The sequence below is a fragment of the Kwoniella shivajii genome, chromosome 2 (genome assembly GCF_035658355.1).
Source record: "Kwoniella shivajii chromosome 2, complete sequence".
NCBI classification, from domain to species: Eukaryota; Fungi; Basidiomycota; class Tremellomycetes; order Tremellales; family Cryptococcaceae; genus Kwoniella; species Kwoniella shivajii.
Window position 1 is genome coordinate 1576510 of NC_085909.1, and position 18932 is coordinate 1595441.

Sequence of the window (18932 nt, forward strand, 5' to 3'; positions counted from 1 at the left end):
GCGCTAATGAATAATGTAATTCAGGAACATGGTTACTACTAACATCCCACGTGTGACACCAAGAGCTGGTACGACCGTGGGAAAATATATTGTAACCCCCCCGGTTGATAAGAAGAAGTACAAGTCGATGATGATTGATTCAAAAGTTCAAAAGTATACAGATAAATATGTATATGGTCAGCTCACCGTAATCTGAAATACTTGTTTACTCCTTCATACGGATCTGGCTCTTCTGTCTTCCGAGAAGAGGTGGAGTCCTGAGGTCGGTGCGATCACCATGGCGACCACCACTTTCCCGTCCACCAGCTCACATTTCTTCGAGTTATCGGAAAACAGATACGATATCAATCAGATAGTGAAGGGTGTAGATGCAGCTTTCAAGAGGAAAGAGCAGGAACAAGACGAGATCAGTGAGGTCCTTGTATACACCTATTTTTGTATTTTGTGCTCACTCTCGTTTGCATAGTTGATTCACCCTCACCATCTCACTTTCACCTCCATACATGTACGATTGAAACGTCACTGAAAACACCTCAAGAAAACCTATATTATTGGGATGGTCCACCACGACCCAACGCAGCTTACAAGCTATACACTTCACTCAAGTCGAGACTTACCGAGGAATTAGATCCATTTGTATCACTTGACATCGCTCTCCCGACCAATAACGATGTTGTCCGACCAGGACCGATCGCTGGAGGTCAAACTATTATGCCGAACGCATATACTCCCGGTATCAAGATATTCCTTCCCGGTGCACACAGGAAGAAGAATCTTGCTGTACTTGAATCAATAGAAAGTCCAGCAAGTAAAGAATGGATGTTATCTGCCACGGCTTGGGATATGCAAAATTGGTTACATGCCATTTTATCTCTAGATCCAACGTTTGAACCAACAAGAAAAGGTATTTACAGAGACGATAAAAAGAGGTTTCAACTTCAATCTGGATTACAAATCTGTTGGATACCAGGCAATGAAGATGAAAACGAAGATTCAGCAATAGATCTCAAGCTCTTAATTACCATCAACGTTTATATGGATATGACGAATATTTTCGATCCACTACCTGAAGCAGGTCAAGATATGCTTGGTCTGATTCTTCACTCCCTGATATCCTCACCAACTTCTGCCAACTTCTCTAACGAAACTAAGGCTCGTGCAGCTGGGCTACGACATTTTTACGCTTCTTTGAGACCTGCTCCAGATCTGCCCTTCAATTACTCGGCTAAACAACTACAACCCAAAGAGATGAGTTCGAAACTTTTACCTTTCCAAACTAGAACAGTTCGTCTACTTCTCCAGCGAGAGCAAGGAATCACTGAAAGAGATAACAAAGATGCAGGACCATCAGATCCAGCAGGTTTTTGGAAAGCTTATGATTTCGGTCAACAAGAACGGAGAATCGGGTATAGGCGATTAACCGGAAACTTCATTCCATTAGGAGATGGTCTGACAGTCAAAACAGATCGGAAAGGTAAAGGTAAAGCTATCGAGGCTTCCCCGGAAAGGTCGTTAGATGACTTGACAATTGAAGAGGAAAAGAAGGTATCAGCTATATTAGACTTGTCGACCGTGAGGGGCACTTTGCTCTGTGAGGAAATGGGTGAGCTGTTACGCAACCGTTTGCAATGACTATATCAGCTAACTATATCCTGCAGGTCTCGGCAAGACGGTGGAGTCGATCGCGCTTCTTCTCCTTCATCGACACCCCCTTTCCAAACCTCGCATAAATCGAGTATCATCTACTGGAAAAGATGTAACGGATCCGAAGGAAGCTGAGATTGTGCCTGTCATCGACTTACTGCAAGGCACACCGGGTATGGATGATAAAGACATAAGGGAATGGGTCGACTCTGAACAAGCTGCTTTTGCTGGCAAAAAATCATGGGACGAACAAGCTCAACTAGATGTAACAGAAGTCGCCGTGAGTCAATGAACGGCCATCATGATACAGATCGAAGGCTGATATTGTGACACAAGACAACACTCGTTGTTACACCACCGTCATTGCTCAGACAGTGGGTCTCCGAAATGCAGAGACATGCGCCTACTCTTCGGGTGTGCGTCTATGAAGGATGGAAATCACTTCAAAAGGGCGTTGAGAAACAAAGAGCTGCCAGGATGAAAGCTGCCGAAGCTAATAAGAAACGACAAGCTGTCGCGTTCAGAAATGAGACCAGGAATAAGTATGTCAAGCCAAATGGAGGAGGAAAAATAAAGGTAGAAAGTGGTGGTGAAGATGACGATGACGTCAAACCAGGGAACGGGGGCGCAGAGGAGGGAACTTTGCAAGTGACTCAAAGGCAATTCGTAGAATATGTCAGAGCGCATGATGTGGTGGTTACCACTTACCAGTGAGTACGCATTCTGCGCTCGCCTGTTATAGTTAAAATCACCGCTGATGATTAAGATAGAGACCGTAAGCTTACCTTTAGAAAGGTACGATTGCCTTTCACCTTACTAAATTGTTCATATTTCACAGTATCACAGGATCTCAAAGTTGCACATCCAGCTCCACCTAGAAGCAGAAGGTCCACCGCTAATTACAAACCGAATGAAAGGCCTCGAAGTCCACTGATTATGGTCGAGTGAGTATCTGGAACCCCTTTCTGCGAAGCTGGAAGCTGATGTGTGTATAGATGGTGGCGAGTCATAATGGATGAAGTACAGCTTCAAGGCGACCAGAGCGGTGCTGCGTCAGTACTTCTATCTCGTCCATTTCACTCTCACTAATATCCATTGTAGGAACATGGTCTCTTTGATACCTCGAAAGAATTCGTTGGCTGTGTCTGGTACTCCTGCTAGAGCCGACATCAAGGATTTAATGGGTTCACTCAAATTCCTTCGAGTACCTGTACTTCCATTTGACAATCGACTATGGCGGCGATTGCAACAGCCCTCCATGCGACCTGCATTCGAAGGGTTGTTCAGGAGCATTTCTGTCCGCACGACTAAGAAAGAGGTAAGCTGAATTGGCGGCTTCGAAGGTTAGCTGACTCGACATCAGGTGTCCGGTGAATTCAATCTTCCACATCAAGCACGTTTTGTAGTGCCTATCGAATTATCCGAAATCGAATTACATTATTACAACGATACACTCGAACGATTCCGAGAACGACTTCATCTACCTGCTGATCCAAGGGAAGCGAGGCCCGCGGAATGGACATTCGATAGACATCTTTTCATCGTTTGCTTGAAGAACTTACGACAGATCTGTACTCATATTCAGGTCGGCCAACTGCGCGAAGGAGCGGTTCCAAGAGGAGAAAGAAGACTGCATCTTGGTAGAGCCTTGATGACGATGACTGAAGCTTTGGAGAAGATGAGAAATGATCATACTGCAGAGTTTTTGCTTGATTCTCGAGAACAGGTGAGAATCTTTAGACAAGGCTTTTACCAGATATTGCCTGCTGATATCAACATGATTAGATGCGGAAGATGATTCGTAAAGCCCAATTGACTGTTATGAATGATGCCGATCAAATTCGTTACCTTACTGCTTTAAATGTCAGTGATATCAATCGCGTCACTATATAAGAATCTAAGATGTGATTTCGTAGCTGTATGAGAAAGTTCGCACGACAGTCATAAAACAACTTGGTCCGGTTCGGGAACATCTCAAGAATCTTTTAGGAGGCAGAGAAGATACTATCGACCTAGAAAGAGATACTCCAGATCGTCACCAAACACAACAAGAGCGAGAAAGGTCCCAAGCTCTGACGACAGCCAGACAAGCGTGAGCTTCATAAATATGGATGATAATAATCTACAAGTGGCTGACTATCGGCCTGCAGGATCCGAGAGATGTCAATCGTTTTACATCAAGCTTGGTTTTTCGAAGGTGATGTCAGGCATATCCAGAAACAGGAGGAAGAAGAGGGTAAGTCGCATTTTGCCCTCCCAAGAGGTATTATCTGATTGATTGGAACGCTCATTCCCATTAGTCAATTGTTACGCTCAAGCCGACTTAATCCGAAAAGAGATCCTCAGACGACCTTTACAGACCGCCAATATGTCAGTGCAGTATCTTCAACGTCAGCTAGAGCACACCGCTGCCATCCATGATGTTACTGAATTACAAACGGAAGAGACTTCCACACGTGGAGGCATGTTATCAAATGATATCATCACTCAAGCGAATGAACTCCTTGAAATCTTGAACGACAAGTCAGCATGCTTTTCTTCATTCCCGGTCTCCATCATTCTGCTGACAGACTATCACAATAGTGCCTATCTGGTCTTCGATTGGCGAGCCAAGATCTTAGCCTTACTATCCTCGCCTATTGATGCAGATACCGCGGACCAACGCGCTCCAGGAGAAGGTCAAGATGTCGAGGATCCGGAAGCGGAGTACTATGCAGAGGCTTTGAAAGCTCAAGGAGAGGGTAAGCTCTGCTTTTTCCTGGTATAGCATAATGATCGCGCTGACCACAATGTAATAGTCGAGGCTTACATGATCGCTTTTGCTGCTGCGATCGCAGATAGAAAAGGTGAGGGATACGCGTGCCAATCCCAAAACTAGCAGTAGCTGATGAATTCCTTTAGAATTTTTACTTGAGAACAGAAGTATATTGGCTGCTCACGATGCAAAACAGACCAAGCAGGTAAGATGCATAATATCAGCCGTGTCTATTTCGCCGGAAGCTAATATGCATACAACAGCGAAGTACCAAGGCTGCTATAAATGCCATGATTGATGTGGAAATGGTCAATGTACCAGATGATGTACAAGAACAAGCTACTTTGCTCATGAAAGAGAGACAAGCAAGTTTGATCTCTTATAAAACCAGTTCCTCGCTGACGATCGCTTTAGGCTTTCCGAGATGCGAGAGTTGAAAAAGATTGTGAGAGACCGCTAAAGGGACTTCTCATTGATTTGAATGGTGAGTGAGAGACCGTCTCAGAATGATGCTTAAGATATAGTCATCGTGCAAGGACCAAATCGACCCGAAGAGATCACCATCGCGAAGAACATGGCAATGATGCTGAAAGCCTTTATCAAGGAGCAAAGTGAGCCAGATCAATAGCAGGGAGGGATTTCGAGCTGATATACTGTAGCTGAATATGTGGATAAGCTGAATAAGGAACTAGACATGTTCCGAGTTACGTTCAACAAGCGTGTAAAGTATTTCGCTGCCTTGCAAGAGATTTCCGATTCGGTGAGCCAAAATCAAATGTAGATTATAAACGAAGTTTGAGCTTATCTTGCTATGTTCGGTAGGTCGCTACTCCAGAGTCCAAAGATCTCGACAAAGATATAGAGGCATACTCAAAGGAAATAGATGAATTTGAAGTGAAATTGGCCAGAATGGTAGTGAAAGGTCGATATCTCCAGTACCTAGGGACAAGGGAACAGGAACATGAAGATATCAGAGAAGACTGTATTATCTGCTTTGGTAGCAGTGATGATAATCAAGCGGTGTTACTTCAATGTGGACACTATTTCTGTCTGGTAAGTGAATAGAACCTCTGCCTCCTGGACATATTAGAAGAGCTGATGGAGAGACATGGTATTTAGTCCTGTTACAAGGAGTACCGAAAATCGCCTGTAGGAAGGAAATGTCCTTCATGTCGAATGAATAGTGAGTCCACCCAGCAACCTCATGAGAGATGTATCAATACTGACACTATAGTTCCTTGGCCATAGTCGATAGTAAAGAAGTCACTCGAATCAAGCTTAATCCAGCTAGAATCGATAACCCAGGAATCTCTGATGATGTAGTACCTAAGATAGAAGAAGGAACAAATGAGACAGTACCAGAACCGCAAGATTTACCTGAGGAAGGAACTGAACAATACGAAAGAGAAAGAAGGGCAGCAGATTTAAGGAGATTGAATTACGTGGATGAGGAGAAAATGAGGAATGTTCAGGGTATGGATATGCTTGGTGAATATGGATCGAAGGTGAGTCAACACTCTTATCAAGCTGCTATTACCCTTAGAAGACGAAATTAGTATCGCTGTTGCGCTTGCCTTAAACGGAGAAAGGGGAAATGCTGAATACAGATGACGATACAGATCAATTTCTTGACCAAGCATTTATTGTATTACAAATCGAGAGAACCTGACGGTACGTACTATATCTGTCATCAGATATTGCGAAATCAGCTAATAAATATCCCTCAGCTCGACACGTAATATTTTCAAACTGGTCTGACAGTCTAAACAGTTAGTTGTCCCACCGGATTTATAGTTTCCTGATCAACTGACATGTAAACATACGATAGTCGTAATGCAAGCACTCCGATCCAATGATATATCATTCACCTCCTTCGATCAAGGTCAAAAGCAGAAAGATGTGGTAGATCGATTTCTGAAAGATAGAACCATCAAAGTGTTCTTACTCCATGCTGAGAAAGAAAGGTATGTTCCGTGCCTACGATTTGTTTCGCTATCGGTATCGAGTAAAATCATGAAGCTAATATATTTTGTTTGTAGCTCCGGTTTGACATTGACTAGCTGTAGAGTTGTTCATTTGTTGGAACCTGTCCTGAGGCATAGTTTCGAATTACAAGGTGAGAATGTCATTTTGTTCTTTACGCTTGCGACATCTGTTTGCTAATATGCTGGCGTACGTGAAGCTATCGGACGTGTTGATCGGTATGTTTGCTTTTCGTTTCCCTAACTTCGGGACCAAACTAATATCACTGATCGTAGATTGGGTCAAAAGAAGAAAACGTCTGTTTACTGGTAAGTCAAGCTTCCTAGGTTTATGTTTTCCTTCACGACCTTCATTGCCCGACAAGTAGAGTTCTTTCCGGTTAATGACGACCACGTTTAGCTACACGACACTCGAGACTGTGGAATCACGCATTCTTTCCCAAGGAGTACGAAACGGGACCTCGATCTATCTGGATGACGAAAATGCAGATCAACAAGTTGCTGACATGCCCAACGTGGCTTCTGCAGCTACTAGAGGGGGCGATGTAGGACAAGAAGGGAACGAAGAGGATTTATTAGGATTGATATTGTAGATGTGTCGAAACCTATTATGAAATGTAAGTTGATTGGGATCGGTCGTCAAGGGATCAGTGGAAGACTAGAACGATAGAACCTGAAAGGTGGCGAACAGTTCGGCGAGCTTGCCGAAAGACGAGAACAATGATTCTGTACATGACGGTGTGGATGATCGTGTGTAGAAACAAATACGAAATGAAGTGAAGTAGTAGTCAATTGTAGCACAGGCTCATATAACATTAGTCTCTCATGTATGTATAATACTTTCATTCAATCAGTGACAGATTAAACTCATGGAATATCACCTTGCATTACTCAAGCTCAAGCACAAACGAATTCCCCATCATCCTTTTGTTCACATCGTCATCGACGTTTATTAGCAATTTGAGATATTTTGTAGGGATTGAAAATATGCATATTCCCTCGCTCTCTCTCTCTCACACGCATACACACGCATTGTGTCTCGACGTATATGTAATATCTCATCACATCAAACCATATCATATAATATCATATAACACTTTCTTCTAATCCTCTTCGACAACTTCAGCTAAAGTACCACCACTTCTAACTTTACCCCAACCGATCAATCTCCAATGTTTATCGATTCTTCTACTCAAAGCAATCTTCTCTCCTCGTTCAGTACATGCAGGTGTATTTAATCCTATGGTCACATCACCACCTTTTACAGCTATGATTCTTCCACCCGTTTGTGATGCACCGATATTGACGAAAAGGGTTTCTCCAACGATCAATTTCGATACTTTTGCTTTTTTGCTATCATCCGTTTTGACACCCAATAATCGTCTCAAAAGGAAGACTAGAATAAAACAAAAGATTTCAAAAATCAGTCTTTGAACTTGCTTGGTTTTCTCTGTTTGCAGGTAAAGTCTCGAATTAAAATCGAAAGTTACTCACCCTCAGCTTTGATCTCGGTATAGATCGAAGGTCCTTTTCCGACTGAACTCATTACCATACCCAACAATCTATCGGCTCTACAAAGTGCTGGATCGACCAATGTACCTACACCAATCAATCCACCAGGAACGGCAAATTGCAAGTGATTTTGTTCAGCATGTAATGAAACGATACGTGATCGCAATGGTCGACATGTACAGTTTCCGTTTTGATCTCGAGTGATGAGCCCAGGTCGAATTTCGACTTCTTGACCGACCTGAAATAACATGATACCAGATCAGCAACTATGAGGACAAGGTGTCATCTAAGTGGAGAGATCACTACTCACCTTGAATACACCTTGTAAGATAGAGCCACCAGCAACACCACCTTTCAACTCATCAACACCTGCACCAGGCTTGTTAACGTCAAATGATCGGATCACTACCATTCTAGGGTCGGCGGAGAAATCGTAATTTGGGGGGGCGATATTGGTGATTGCCTGTACAACGGCATCGATGTTGAACTTCAATTGAGCGGATACGGGAATGATAGGGGCAAGTCGGGCGGTGGTACCTGGAAAGGGTTGACGAATTAGTCTTTACCGCAAATTATGGACTCAAAAGGTCACTCACCTTCTACAAACTTCTTGATACTTTCACAATGCTCATTGGCTTCACTCTCTCGTACTAAGTCCATCTTGTTTTGAAGAATGACAATGTTCTTTGGGTCTACACCGATAATTTCCAAAGCAGCTAAATGTTCACCTGTTTGAGGTTGAGGACAGGATTCGTTTCCTGCGATAAGCAGAAGAGCACCGTTCACTGAAGAGTAGGAAGACATCATTAGTGAGTTTCGGTTTTACGTGAGTAAGAAAGATCAGCACAAAAAAGTTACTTACTGACGGCAGCACCAGTCAACATGGTAGCCATCAAAATGTCGTGACCGGGACAGTCGACAAATGAAACGTGTCTGCAAAACAATAATGGATTAATCGCTGATTGATATTACGTAGTCTTCCCGGACTCATACTTCTTCTTTCTGCTCTCCCAATTCCTATCGTTTCATGCTTTTGACCGTAACTCACCTTAACAGATCCATACGTCCTTCACATCCTGGTCTCTCACATTTAGGGTTGTTCTCTTTACTGGAAGGATATGATTTGTAGCATGATGGTGGAGGACAGCTTGGGCTTGAACATTTGTAGATCTAAGAGAGAACACAGGTATTAGCTATGCTGAATGCTATTTCTCCTGTTTTATATCGAGACGTTTCGCGTCTTTGTCCCTTCCTCGATTGATCCTTCTTTCTTCTTGGCGCAAGGCCCAATCGATTTGATATCATGCAGTTTGAACATCAACGTATCGACTTGAATAGGTATTCCTGTGATTCTCCTCTTTTCCTTTTTGATTAAACTCTTCATTTCCTCCATATTCCTCGCCACCCTTCCTTCTCTGGTGACCCGGATAATGATTGACTCACCTTTGCATTGGCATAACCTAATTTGATAGTGATATTTCTCTCCAACTCATTCTTGAATCTAACCGTTTGTACACCGGAGATAGCTCTTACAGTTGATGATTTACCGTGAGCTACATGACCGATAGTACCGATATTGATCTAAGGCACCACACCATATCAGCTTTGAGTCCACAGCACTGTTTGACGTCCAATTACGTGGACAAAAGGGAAAAATTCGGAGTGGAAGCCAGGCGGCATATCTTTGGTGAAGCGGCAAAAGACATCCTTCTATTTTCCCTCGAAATTCGCATTTCCTTTGAATATACAATGGTATAATTGAAGACTTACAGTTGCCTGTTTGGAGATAACCTCGGGTGATAAAGCAGTAAGCTTCGTTACATCCACTTGTACTTCTTCCAAAGCCCCCGAAGGACCAGAAGCTGCCGCAGCAGCTGGGTCATTGATTGATTCTGACATATCGAGATTGAGAATGTCGGTTGTTCGGTTAGTCGATTTTTAACTCTGTGAACTTGGGGTTTTCCTTGGAAACAATAAAAGCTATAGCTGTTACAGTAAGGTTGTTTGAGCTTTGTATGTCACTTTGTTTGCTGATGATAATTTATGTGATTTGTAGCTCTTTTGGATGATGAAGTGATGAAAGACGATGTCGAATTATCCATTTACTTGAACAATAGAATCGAATTTCAGCAAAACCCAAATCTCTCTCACTCGCGAGTCAGATCCCATACGACATGATCTCAGAAAAAGTGCCACGATTCAAAACGATATCGGGAATACGGCAAATTCAAATTCAACTAGGGGAGATTCGAGCACGAGCCCTCCACCCTACTCTGCCAATGACTTTTTGGTATAAGAAAGTGAGAGATGACTGCATCTATGTTACCTCTTTTCTTCATTCCTTCCTGTTTTTAAAGAAATGATGATACGCCTCGGCAGCAAAGATATGAAACCTCGCTCCTCATATTCTTTGAATATGGGTATAGATGCGATGGGATAATGATATCTGTCGTCCGGCAGCCAACTTACCTTGTTTATCAAAGGGACGGCTACGATTTAATCGGTCTGACTCCTTAAAAGGAAGGAAGGATTTTATCATTGTTGTACTCGATTGTAGAATATCCGTCGTGTCGCATCCTCCTTGAATTGTCTTGACTTGCTCCTTCATCCCTCCTATACCTGTCTTCACTTGTACTTGATCACACCTCATGAAACATGCAACATTTGGCTTCGCTAATAAGAGTATAAACTGCGACAATAATTTGCATTTTGACATTCGTTTACTCTTCATCGCACTTCAGGCTATAACGCGCCCTGATCCTCAAAATATCGCGATATCTACAGTCATCCGCTTAAGCAGCAATACCGCTATTTGACGCAGAAAAGTCAGCGATTGCTTAGTGATGATTGACAAAATGATAAGGGGTGAAACTCACATGACACCACAGGCAGCTCGACCACCGGCGTTACCAGTCTTAAGAGAGTCAGGGTGACCACCTTTACCGAAGTCATCGGTACCCTCGTGTACGACGACGGTTCGGCCAATGATAGAGTAAGGGCCGAAAAGGGAGATGGATTTGTCTAATTGTGAGGAACGAGTTGGCGAGAGCAGGGAGTAATATCAATGTGGATTAGTTGAAGTCATGGGGAAGAACGATACGGTCGGACCGAGAAAGTGGAAAAGAAAGCAAAGAGAGTCAGCTTTGTTCTTGGCTCTTGTTGTTGAGCTTTGACTAACCTGTAATGCTGACGGCGGCAGTACCGGAACCGTCAGATTTGACGTTACCTACACGCAAAGGGAGATCAGTTAAAAATCGGTCAAGAAGGGTATTTAGGCAAGAATTGAATCAGGTTGTATCGAGAGTATCTACAAAGATAGTAGAAACCGACCACTTACCGAGATCACCAACGTGTCTCTCCTCGGCCTCGGGACCACCGTGGGTTTTGCCGTGAGGGTTGAAGTGAGGACCAGCGGAGGTACATCCGTTAGAGTTGTCTCCGAATTCGTGGACGTGGAATCCTCGCTCAGCGTTAGCGTCAAGGTTTTTGATCTGAGGGCATATGTCAGCATTAATGCTCTGAGCGGTTCCAGTTGAGATGTACACGATGAGCAGCGGATGACGGATGTGAGAGGGGAGGGAAACAGAAAAGACGAATAGAAGAGAACCTGAACTCACGTCACCGGAGACAGTTACGGGAGCACCGTCTTTCTCTTGAGTGAAAGTGATGACACCAGCGACGGAAGAGTCACCTTTAAGAACAGCGATAGCCTATGTGGTATCACCACATTGGATACAGGAGTTTCGTAGCCGTTTGGAGGAGGAAGGAAGAGTGGATGGGGGAACAGAGAGAGAGAGCAAATTATTCATCGTATAGTTGATTCGGCAGAGTGAGATGGGGATACCAGGGAAGTTTATCACGTGAGACGAGATCCGACATTCAACGAAGAGATAAGATCAAATCGAGTGCAAGATGGATGGAATTAGACGACCCGAGAGGTAATGAGAACCGAACGATGATCATATCATTAGCATTTTCCCTCAAATACAGCATTGGTTATATAACGCAAATATAATCATAGAGTATGCGGACACGTACCTTGACCATTGTGATTGATATTGATATGCTTTTTTGATTTGTTTTTATTACGAGTTGCGGAAGCGAGGCATATAAAGTATGTGATCGAATGACAAGACAGCGATGAGCCCTTTTTCGGTGGTGGTGGGAGCTGGGAATTAGAGGAATGCTTTCCAATATGACGTGCTGATATACGCAGGCGCCGGAGGAAGGCGACGTCGGCCGAGGTTCCGAATTCCCGTTGAATGTGGCAGATATTCAGTATGAAAACAGTATTCAATTCATCCTTACATTACCTGAGAGCAAATTTCATGCATAAAGATCAACAGGAAATAAATGGGTAGGTGTGTGTTGTGGGCATAGACCAGTACAGCCAATGCTCTCTTCAAAATTCGTCGAATATCATATGTAGATTGTGATTCAAGGTATTGGATCCAAGAGCGGCATAGGTCTGATATCAAAGCAATCGGTAGAGTTGCCGACACTTATAGACCGGATACTGATTATGGGTTTCTCCAATTTCGCTGATGAAAAGACAGCCACACTGTCAAATCGAAAGTATCGCAGCATCTTGAGTCTCATTCTCGTGTACGGCTAAGCTGGCGCAGCGTTCCAAGGACGTACGCGAGAGAGATGACTTGACAGGACTCTTTGAGCTTGGCAATCATCGAAAGTCGCGGAATCCGACATGGGTGGAGCGATGAACGGCATAGTCACAATTGTCACAACCTTGTGACAGGGGGACTATGCCTTTCCTTATATTTCTGAAGTTATCGATGTCACGCTTCGAGGGTGAGTCCGGAACAACAACTTCCTTTTTCCCTATTGTGTTGATCTATAGACTGATCATGCACCAAGATGCATACTGTACGTTCAAGCACCAGAGCTACTATCCACCTATAAAAGCTGAATCTGACAGTCCGATTGATGTAGGTTACGCTGAATTGCCTTTCGTCATCACCAAGCCTTTTTTGGGAATTACCTTAGTGAAAAGAGTTACCGCGTCCGCATAATTACCACATGCACATGCTTATAGTCTCGGTTCATACTGCTGAAGGCATTCTGCTATTTGACAAAAGCTCGAATTGGTCACTGGCAAAACGTGTTCGACGAAGTACTTTATATTGATCAAGCAAGCATACTAACGACACCGTCAGTATAATGTAAGCGTACACTAGATAGACTTCTGAATTGACCTCAAATATAGTACATCTCATTAAGCGGTTGCTACACCTAGATATCACCTTGTAGATACGGCTTCAAATTAAGCCGATTTGGTCCTTTCCTTACTTTGCCAAAGTCTGGCAGCATGCAAAGACCCTCCGCCTGGGCCTGAATCAAATCTCTTCACGGAATGAAGGGGACTTACATCGGTATTGAGCACATCAACGACAAAAGGCTGAAATTCGTCAATATTGCTTGACTCTATATAACAACATATCACGAGCTCCCTTCATCAGCAAAATGATCGATTGTATCAGTCTTATGGTCACTTTACCTGATGGAGACAGTGGCAGCTCCTGTGTGATATCGAATACTACACGTTCAGGATTTTTGATCGCTTTATATAATCAAGCTCAATCAACTGTTCTACATTTTTCTTATCCAGAAATATCAGCTCTTGAGCTTACTGTACTCCTCTAACTGAGTGTTGTACTCGTCATACGCTGATTTGATAATGGTAACACCCCCGACATAGTACATATCGTTGTAATCGTGTTGAGGGGAAGGAGCAGTAAAGTTATGTTTAGGATAGGAAGGTTTGAAAGGAAGCGAATCGAGATCTTTAGACCTACATAAACCAGACTATGTCAGATCATCATCATTTCTCAGGTATGCTATTTCCGTGTGAAACAGTGTTACCTACTTCAACTTAGTTACAGCCCTTTCTATGAATCTTAATCCAACCTCCATTCAAAATATCGTTAAAGGAGGATCCATAAGCAGCCGATCTAGCCTCTGCAGAAATGATTATTGAAGTCCGTAAATCTGGCGCTCGTACCCATGATCGTACGTCGCATTGCCATTCAGATTTTTCGTCATCTCCTGAAGCTGGTGGGGCTTGTGAAACCCCTTCTTAAACTGAGATAGCAGGAGCAGAACTGTCAATATCCGCACTTGGTTTGGCACTCAGGAAAGAGATCTGGGCAGCTTCAGCTTGAGCTACCATACACCCAAGAACCAAGATGCTATAAGGGATGTTTTCCATGATGAAACGTGATACTTGGAAAGAAGACTATAAGAAATTTTGTCAGAATCAAGGGTTTATATACAAATTGGTTTAAGCTTAAAGCAGCTGACGTGAGATAAAGTTTATGGAATTCTCCGAGTTATGCCGAGATGATGTTCACCCTGCCAGCAGCCTGCGGCCGTAAGAAGAAAGAATCAAATTTCAGGTTTGGTCAGTAAGATGGTGTCAGCTGTTCTAGTAGTATGGGAGACATGACTGACTCCACCAGAGCACTGTCGAGGAGCTGATAGAGATAACAACTGCTCTGGGCAGATTTTGTCTGAAAAACGGCATAGCTTCATAAAAAACAATGTTGTGCCTTTGCCGTGTCCCGACGTGTCTGTTCGCTCGACCTTCCCAGTGATAGAGCGAAGCTCTGTTTTCGACGATGAGTGCATACGACAATAATTGTGGTGTGCTGCCCAGGGCGATAAATCGCGAGATGAACGACTTTACGCATGGTAGATGCACCAAAGGAAAGATCAAGGGTGAGAGGCGTAGTCTTAGGCAATTAAGGCAATTACACAAAGCCCTATGCGTTTCTCTTTCTGGAGTGAAGGTAACATGACAAAGCATCTAGGACAGCAGCATAGTCGGCTAGCAAGGACGCAAAATAGTGTATCACTATGCGTTTCTCCCTGTGCCTTTTGAGAGTTACTGGCAAGATGCAAACACTTTAGTTTCGGCAAATTATACTTCCTCCACGCTGAAAATAGCTTCATGTTAAAATAGACTGAACATGAGACTGTACATGCATGGATGGGATGGGTGAAATACAATGGTATATTATCAGATGCGGGTATAATTTTTGGCAGAAGATAGTGTTTCTACTGAATTTTGTTCTACAGTCATTACATCAATAGTAACGAGGTATTACACTCGACTGCTTTCACACATCCCCTCGAAGCTTCTGTCCTTTTCCCGGCCTTTGCTACATTCTTCACCTGAGATCCGATGATACGATATTCCGTGGACTGATTCCATAACTTCTTCACCAAAGCCGATGACGTTCCTCCGTTGCCCTAAAATGCCTATTTCCTCCTCTTGACTACTATAAATCTTCCATTATTTGATCTCCTTTCAATTATTCTCAATCACCTCTACCCGCTCTAAATAGCTTTCAGGTACCAAACCTATAATTTCATCTATACCTGCGATTTTTCCACCTAAAACTCTGACTCGTCTTGCTATAACCCAACCTGGATCGCCATTGCCTCTTCCTGCCAAGCTAACTAAATCACCTTCTGTCAAATTCATCTCACTTGAACTTATGGCTTCGAATGCATATGCAGCTCTGTAGTAACCTTTAGGTTCAACATCCTCGTCGACAGGAGGTAAGACGTTGTATGAATAACCAAATGTTTCACCTGAATCAGATTGTGCCGGTGATGAATAATATTCATCTTGTTCTTCTCCTTCCAGGAAATCACCGTCATCATCTTCGTCTCCATCGTCGTTATTATCGTATTGACCTTGAAATTCTTTTTGAGTCGGAGATCTATTCCTCCATCCACCTAGGAATCCAAATCCACCCCAACCACCTGAGCTTTCACCTTGATTCCCATCATCCCCTTTCCAAGGCCACTTGAATCCACCTGATCCACTCGACGCTCTTGAATCTTCCTCCAACACGCCTCTCCCATGATATCTCTCGTCAGAGGGTTCAAAGGCGAAATCTCGGATTGACACTTGTGGCAAAGGTGAATCTATATTTTGAGATTCTTCATCCTTCGTTTGTTCGATTGAGGTTTGAGTTGTCGGATGTTCCGGTATTGGATTTTTGGCAATAATACCTGCTGGAGTTGTAGGTGTTTCAGGTAGAAGTATGTTCGATCCTAACGTTGATTTTGGTCTGACTTTACTTGACGCTCTTGATCTTTGACCTCTAGCTGCAGAAGAAGAAGATGAGGACGAGATCCTCCTACCTCCTCTAGATGACGTGGAAGCGGAACGATCTCGAGCATAAGATGACGATACTGAAGGATCAAGTATGGTCGAAGGTGGTCTTGACGATGCGGGAGAAGCGGGTGCGGGTCGAGATGATTGAAGCGAAGAAGTGGTTGAATGCCTCTTGGCAGAAGAAGGTTGAGGTGAGCTGAGGATTGCGTATTCTGAGTGAGAGGGGGTGAGGCTAATCATAGGAGATGCAGATGGATCCGAGCTTTCGGGCTCTGTAGTAGTATTTGTAGCCATGATCTTGGATGGCTTGGCGTAGGACGAAGAGTTCTTGTTCGAAAGACAAGATGCAGGTCCTGGAAGTGTTTTGGCTTCCTCATCTGATAAAGGTGAACTTGCCCCTATTTACACACCGAAGAAGACGCGAGTGATCAGCAACCATCACTGGGGGTATGTCGAATACACTCACCATGTGTCGCCGCTTCTTGACCTAAAATGGAAGGCTTCACAGCTTCATCTTTTGGTTGACCAGCTTGGAGACTAATTTGTGACATATTATCTTCGCTCCGGCGATGCGAGGTGCCAATTCCGATGAACTGACTCCTGAAGGGTTCGACGGCTCTAACTTATCGTGACTCTTGAGAGCCTCCACGGGTCTCAATACTACCAGTTCTGAACCTGTTTTCTTTCCGTGCGTCGTTTTTGTTTCCTTTTCCTGTTATTGTTCTCAACGTATTTAGCGCCTTGTCACATAGGTCTCTCGAGGACTGGAAGCAAGATATTCCTGGGCAAATAACAAGCTTGTTTACGGGATGTTTTTTGTATATGATGACCTTTCATGTCTAAAAACCGTTACTTTTACTTTGTTCAATTGACCAAACAAAAGAACGCGTTGCTGCACACCGCGTATAACGATGAAACATATCCGATTAGGTAATCAAGCTCAAATGGCACGCCTTCCTCGCGCAGATCCCCCAAAGCAGAGCGCATGCCTATTCTATCGATTGTTTTCGAACCCTGAATAAATGTTGAATCGAATGAGGATTTATTGATACTTTTTCTTCGTCATTTTGAATATATATCTCAAGCAAAAGATTGATATTGCTCCTCCTCTTCACTGACAGAACTGATCAACAAACTCAAAAACAGGCACAACTGGCTGCATCAAAATTCACTTGCACGTTTCGAAACAAGAGAGAAGCCGAAGAAAAATGTCAGCACCAGCAGTCCCACCAACCGTTACACCTCCTTCCGAACCCTCGGCTATGGGTGGCAGAGCTTCTAAATCATCTTTCGGAGCAGAGTCAACAATGTCTCTCTTGGTAGATTCACTCAAGGATAGGTTACTTTTTGCTGTACCTAAAAAGGGTAGATTGATGGAGAAAACATTGGAACTTTTAGCTGGTGCAGATATCAAATACAATAGAGCTCACAGATTGGACGTCGCTTTGGTGCAAAATCATCCTATCGCGCTGTAAGTGCATCTCCCATCACTTGTGAGAGCTCGATCACGTCGACCAGTGGTCTAGTGAGGAATGTGTCGAACAAGGGTGCGGGAAGAAAGCGAAGTATGGATAGTATACTGGTCAGATTCCCGGAACACCTAAGCTCGTACGCACGTTCGTTAGGTCAGGTTTCAATCCAAGAGTATCCAGTTGGAATTGTTGTATTATACTTCTGTTCATCTCAAGCCCATGGTGTCTATCTTCGGTTCTCGTGTGACGCATCTAAGAGATTCGCCCTTGCTGACTCCAATTTTTAATTCTCGTAGCGTTTTCTTACCCGCAGCAGATATCCCACGATTCGTAGCTCTCGGTTCGGTTGCGTTAGGAATAACAGGACAAGACGTTATTGCTGAATCCACTCATGCCGAACAAATTACTGAATTACTCTCTTTGGGCTTCGGTAAATGTTCTTTACAAGTTCAAGTTCCAGTGACTGGACCCATCCAAACCGTCGAAGGATTATCAGGTGGTAGAATAGCTACTTCGTTCGAAGTTTTAGCGGCAGAATTATTCAATGGAAAGGAAGGTGTAGATTCGAAGACTGATAAGAAAACAAGGGTAGAATATGTTGGTGGATCAGTAGAAGCGGCATGTGCACTTGGAATGGCTGATGGTATCGTTGATTTGGTCGGTGAGTGCAGTTTTGATAAAATCTTGAAGGCTTAGTGCTATCCACTTAGGTACACTGAAACACCTTGCTGCTCATTCGAGATATACGAACTGACTTTTACATTGTTTGACAGAATCCGGTGATACAATGCGAGCAGCAGGACTTCATGCTATTCACACATTAATGAAATCTGAAGCTGTATTGATTACTTCCAAAACGCCTCACTCAACACTCACACCTGAATTATCATCTTTAATCCCATTAATCAAATCACGATTCGCTGGTGTCCTCGCTTCTAAACGATATGTCTATGCTTCTTATAATATTGAGAGGAAGAACCTCGATAAAGCACTTCAAATCACTCCCGGTAGAAGAGCAGCGACTGTTTCTCCGTTAGATACAGAAGGCTGGGTAGCTGTTTCAGCTATGGTAGAACGAAAAGAGGTAGCTAAAGTTATGGATGAATTAGAAAGAACAGGTGCAGAGGATATATTGATCATGGCTTTGGATAATTGTCGTGTCGGTGTCTAAGGATGGATCCATATGGACATTGCTACAATCTTGGGAGATGGGTATATACAGTACTATGCATAATCAATAGCATCGTTACTTGTTCTGCACACGGACAGGTTGTTCCCCATTTGGTCTCACTACCTCACAGAAATGATTCCAATTTGATATAACTGATGTTTTCCGGTTATGACGCCACTTCCGGTCATGACGGTCACTACTTCACGTCTTTCGTCGATCATCACTTCATTTACACAGACATTTGCTTTCT

At 43.4% G+C, this 18932-nt stretch overlaps 5 protein-coding genes across 5 annotated transcripts; 2 read left to right on the forward strand and 3 right to left on the reverse strand.

The window, feature by feature from the left end:
- Positions 1-277: 277 nt before the first annotated feature.
- Positions 278-6974, forward strand: IL334_001947 (uncharacterized protein; the record flags this gene model as incomplete). Its single annotated transcript, XM_062933695.1, has 29 exons — positions 278-410; positions 467-1603; positions 1659-1924; positions 1981-2354; positions 2415-2588; positions 2640-2696; positions 2746-2962; positions 3008-3370; positions 3430-3507; positions 3561-3736; positions 3795-3880; positions 3945-4167; positions 4228-4385; positions 4443-4490; positions 4546-4604; positions 4663-4764; positions 4814-4883; positions 4936-5010; positions 5059-5159; positions 5222-5452; positions 5519-5582; positions 5648-5904; positions 6019-6070; positions 6127-6168; positions 6228-6363; positions 6439-6515; positions 6582-6600; positions 6658-6690; positions 6782-6974. 29 exons carry the CDS (start codon positions 278-280, stop codon positions 6972-6974), a joined length of 5001 nt encoding a protein of 1666 aa, XP_062789746.1.
- Positions 6975-7484: 510 nt separating this feature from the next.
- IL334_001948 (uncharacterized protein) lies at positions 7485-9792 on the reverse strand (the record flags this gene model as incomplete). Its single annotated transcript, XM_062933696.1, has 8 exons — positions 7485-7777; positions 7876-8131; positions 8204-8430; positions 8490-8678; positions 8756-8826; positions 8942-9063; positions 9337-9474; positions 9664-9792. 8 exons carry the CDS (start codon positions 9790-9792, stop codon positions 7485-7487), a joined length of 1425 nt encoding a protein of 474 aa, XP_062789747.1.
- A 973-nt stretch (positions 9793-10765) lies between these two features.
- IL334_001949 (superoxide dismutase [Cu-Zn]) lies at positions 10766-11940 on the reverse strand (the record flags this gene model as incomplete). The annotated part of the gene is made up of 5 exons (XM_062933697.1): positions 10766-10914; positions 11072-11119; positions 11231-11384; positions 11511-11603; positions 11932-11940. 5 exons carry the CDS (start codon positions 11938-11940, stop codon positions 10766-10768), a joined length of 453 nt encoding a protein of 150 aa, XP_062789748.1.
- A 3280-nt stretch (positions 11941-15220) lies between these two features.
- Positions 15221-16590, reverse strand: IL334_001950 (uncharacterized protein; the record flags this gene model as incomplete). The annotated part of the gene is made up of 2 exons (XM_062933698.1): positions 15221-16437; positions 16506-16590. The coding sequence occupies 2 exons, from the start codon at positions 16588-16590 to the stop codon at positions 15221-15223; spliced, it is 1302 nt and encodes a 433-aa protein (XP_062789749.1).
- Positions 16591-17247: 657 nt separating this feature from the next.
- Positions 17248-18682, forward strand: IL334_001951 (ATP phosphoribosyltransferase; the record flags this gene model as incomplete). The annotated part of the gene is made up of 3 exons (XM_062933699.1): positions 17248-17510; positions 17808-18172; positions 18285-18682. The coding sequence occupies 3 exons, from the start codon at positions 17248-17250 to the stop codon at positions 18680-18682; spliced, it is 1026 nt and encodes a 341-aa protein (XP_062789750.1).
- Between the last annotated feature and the right edge of the window lie 250 nt (positions 18683-18932).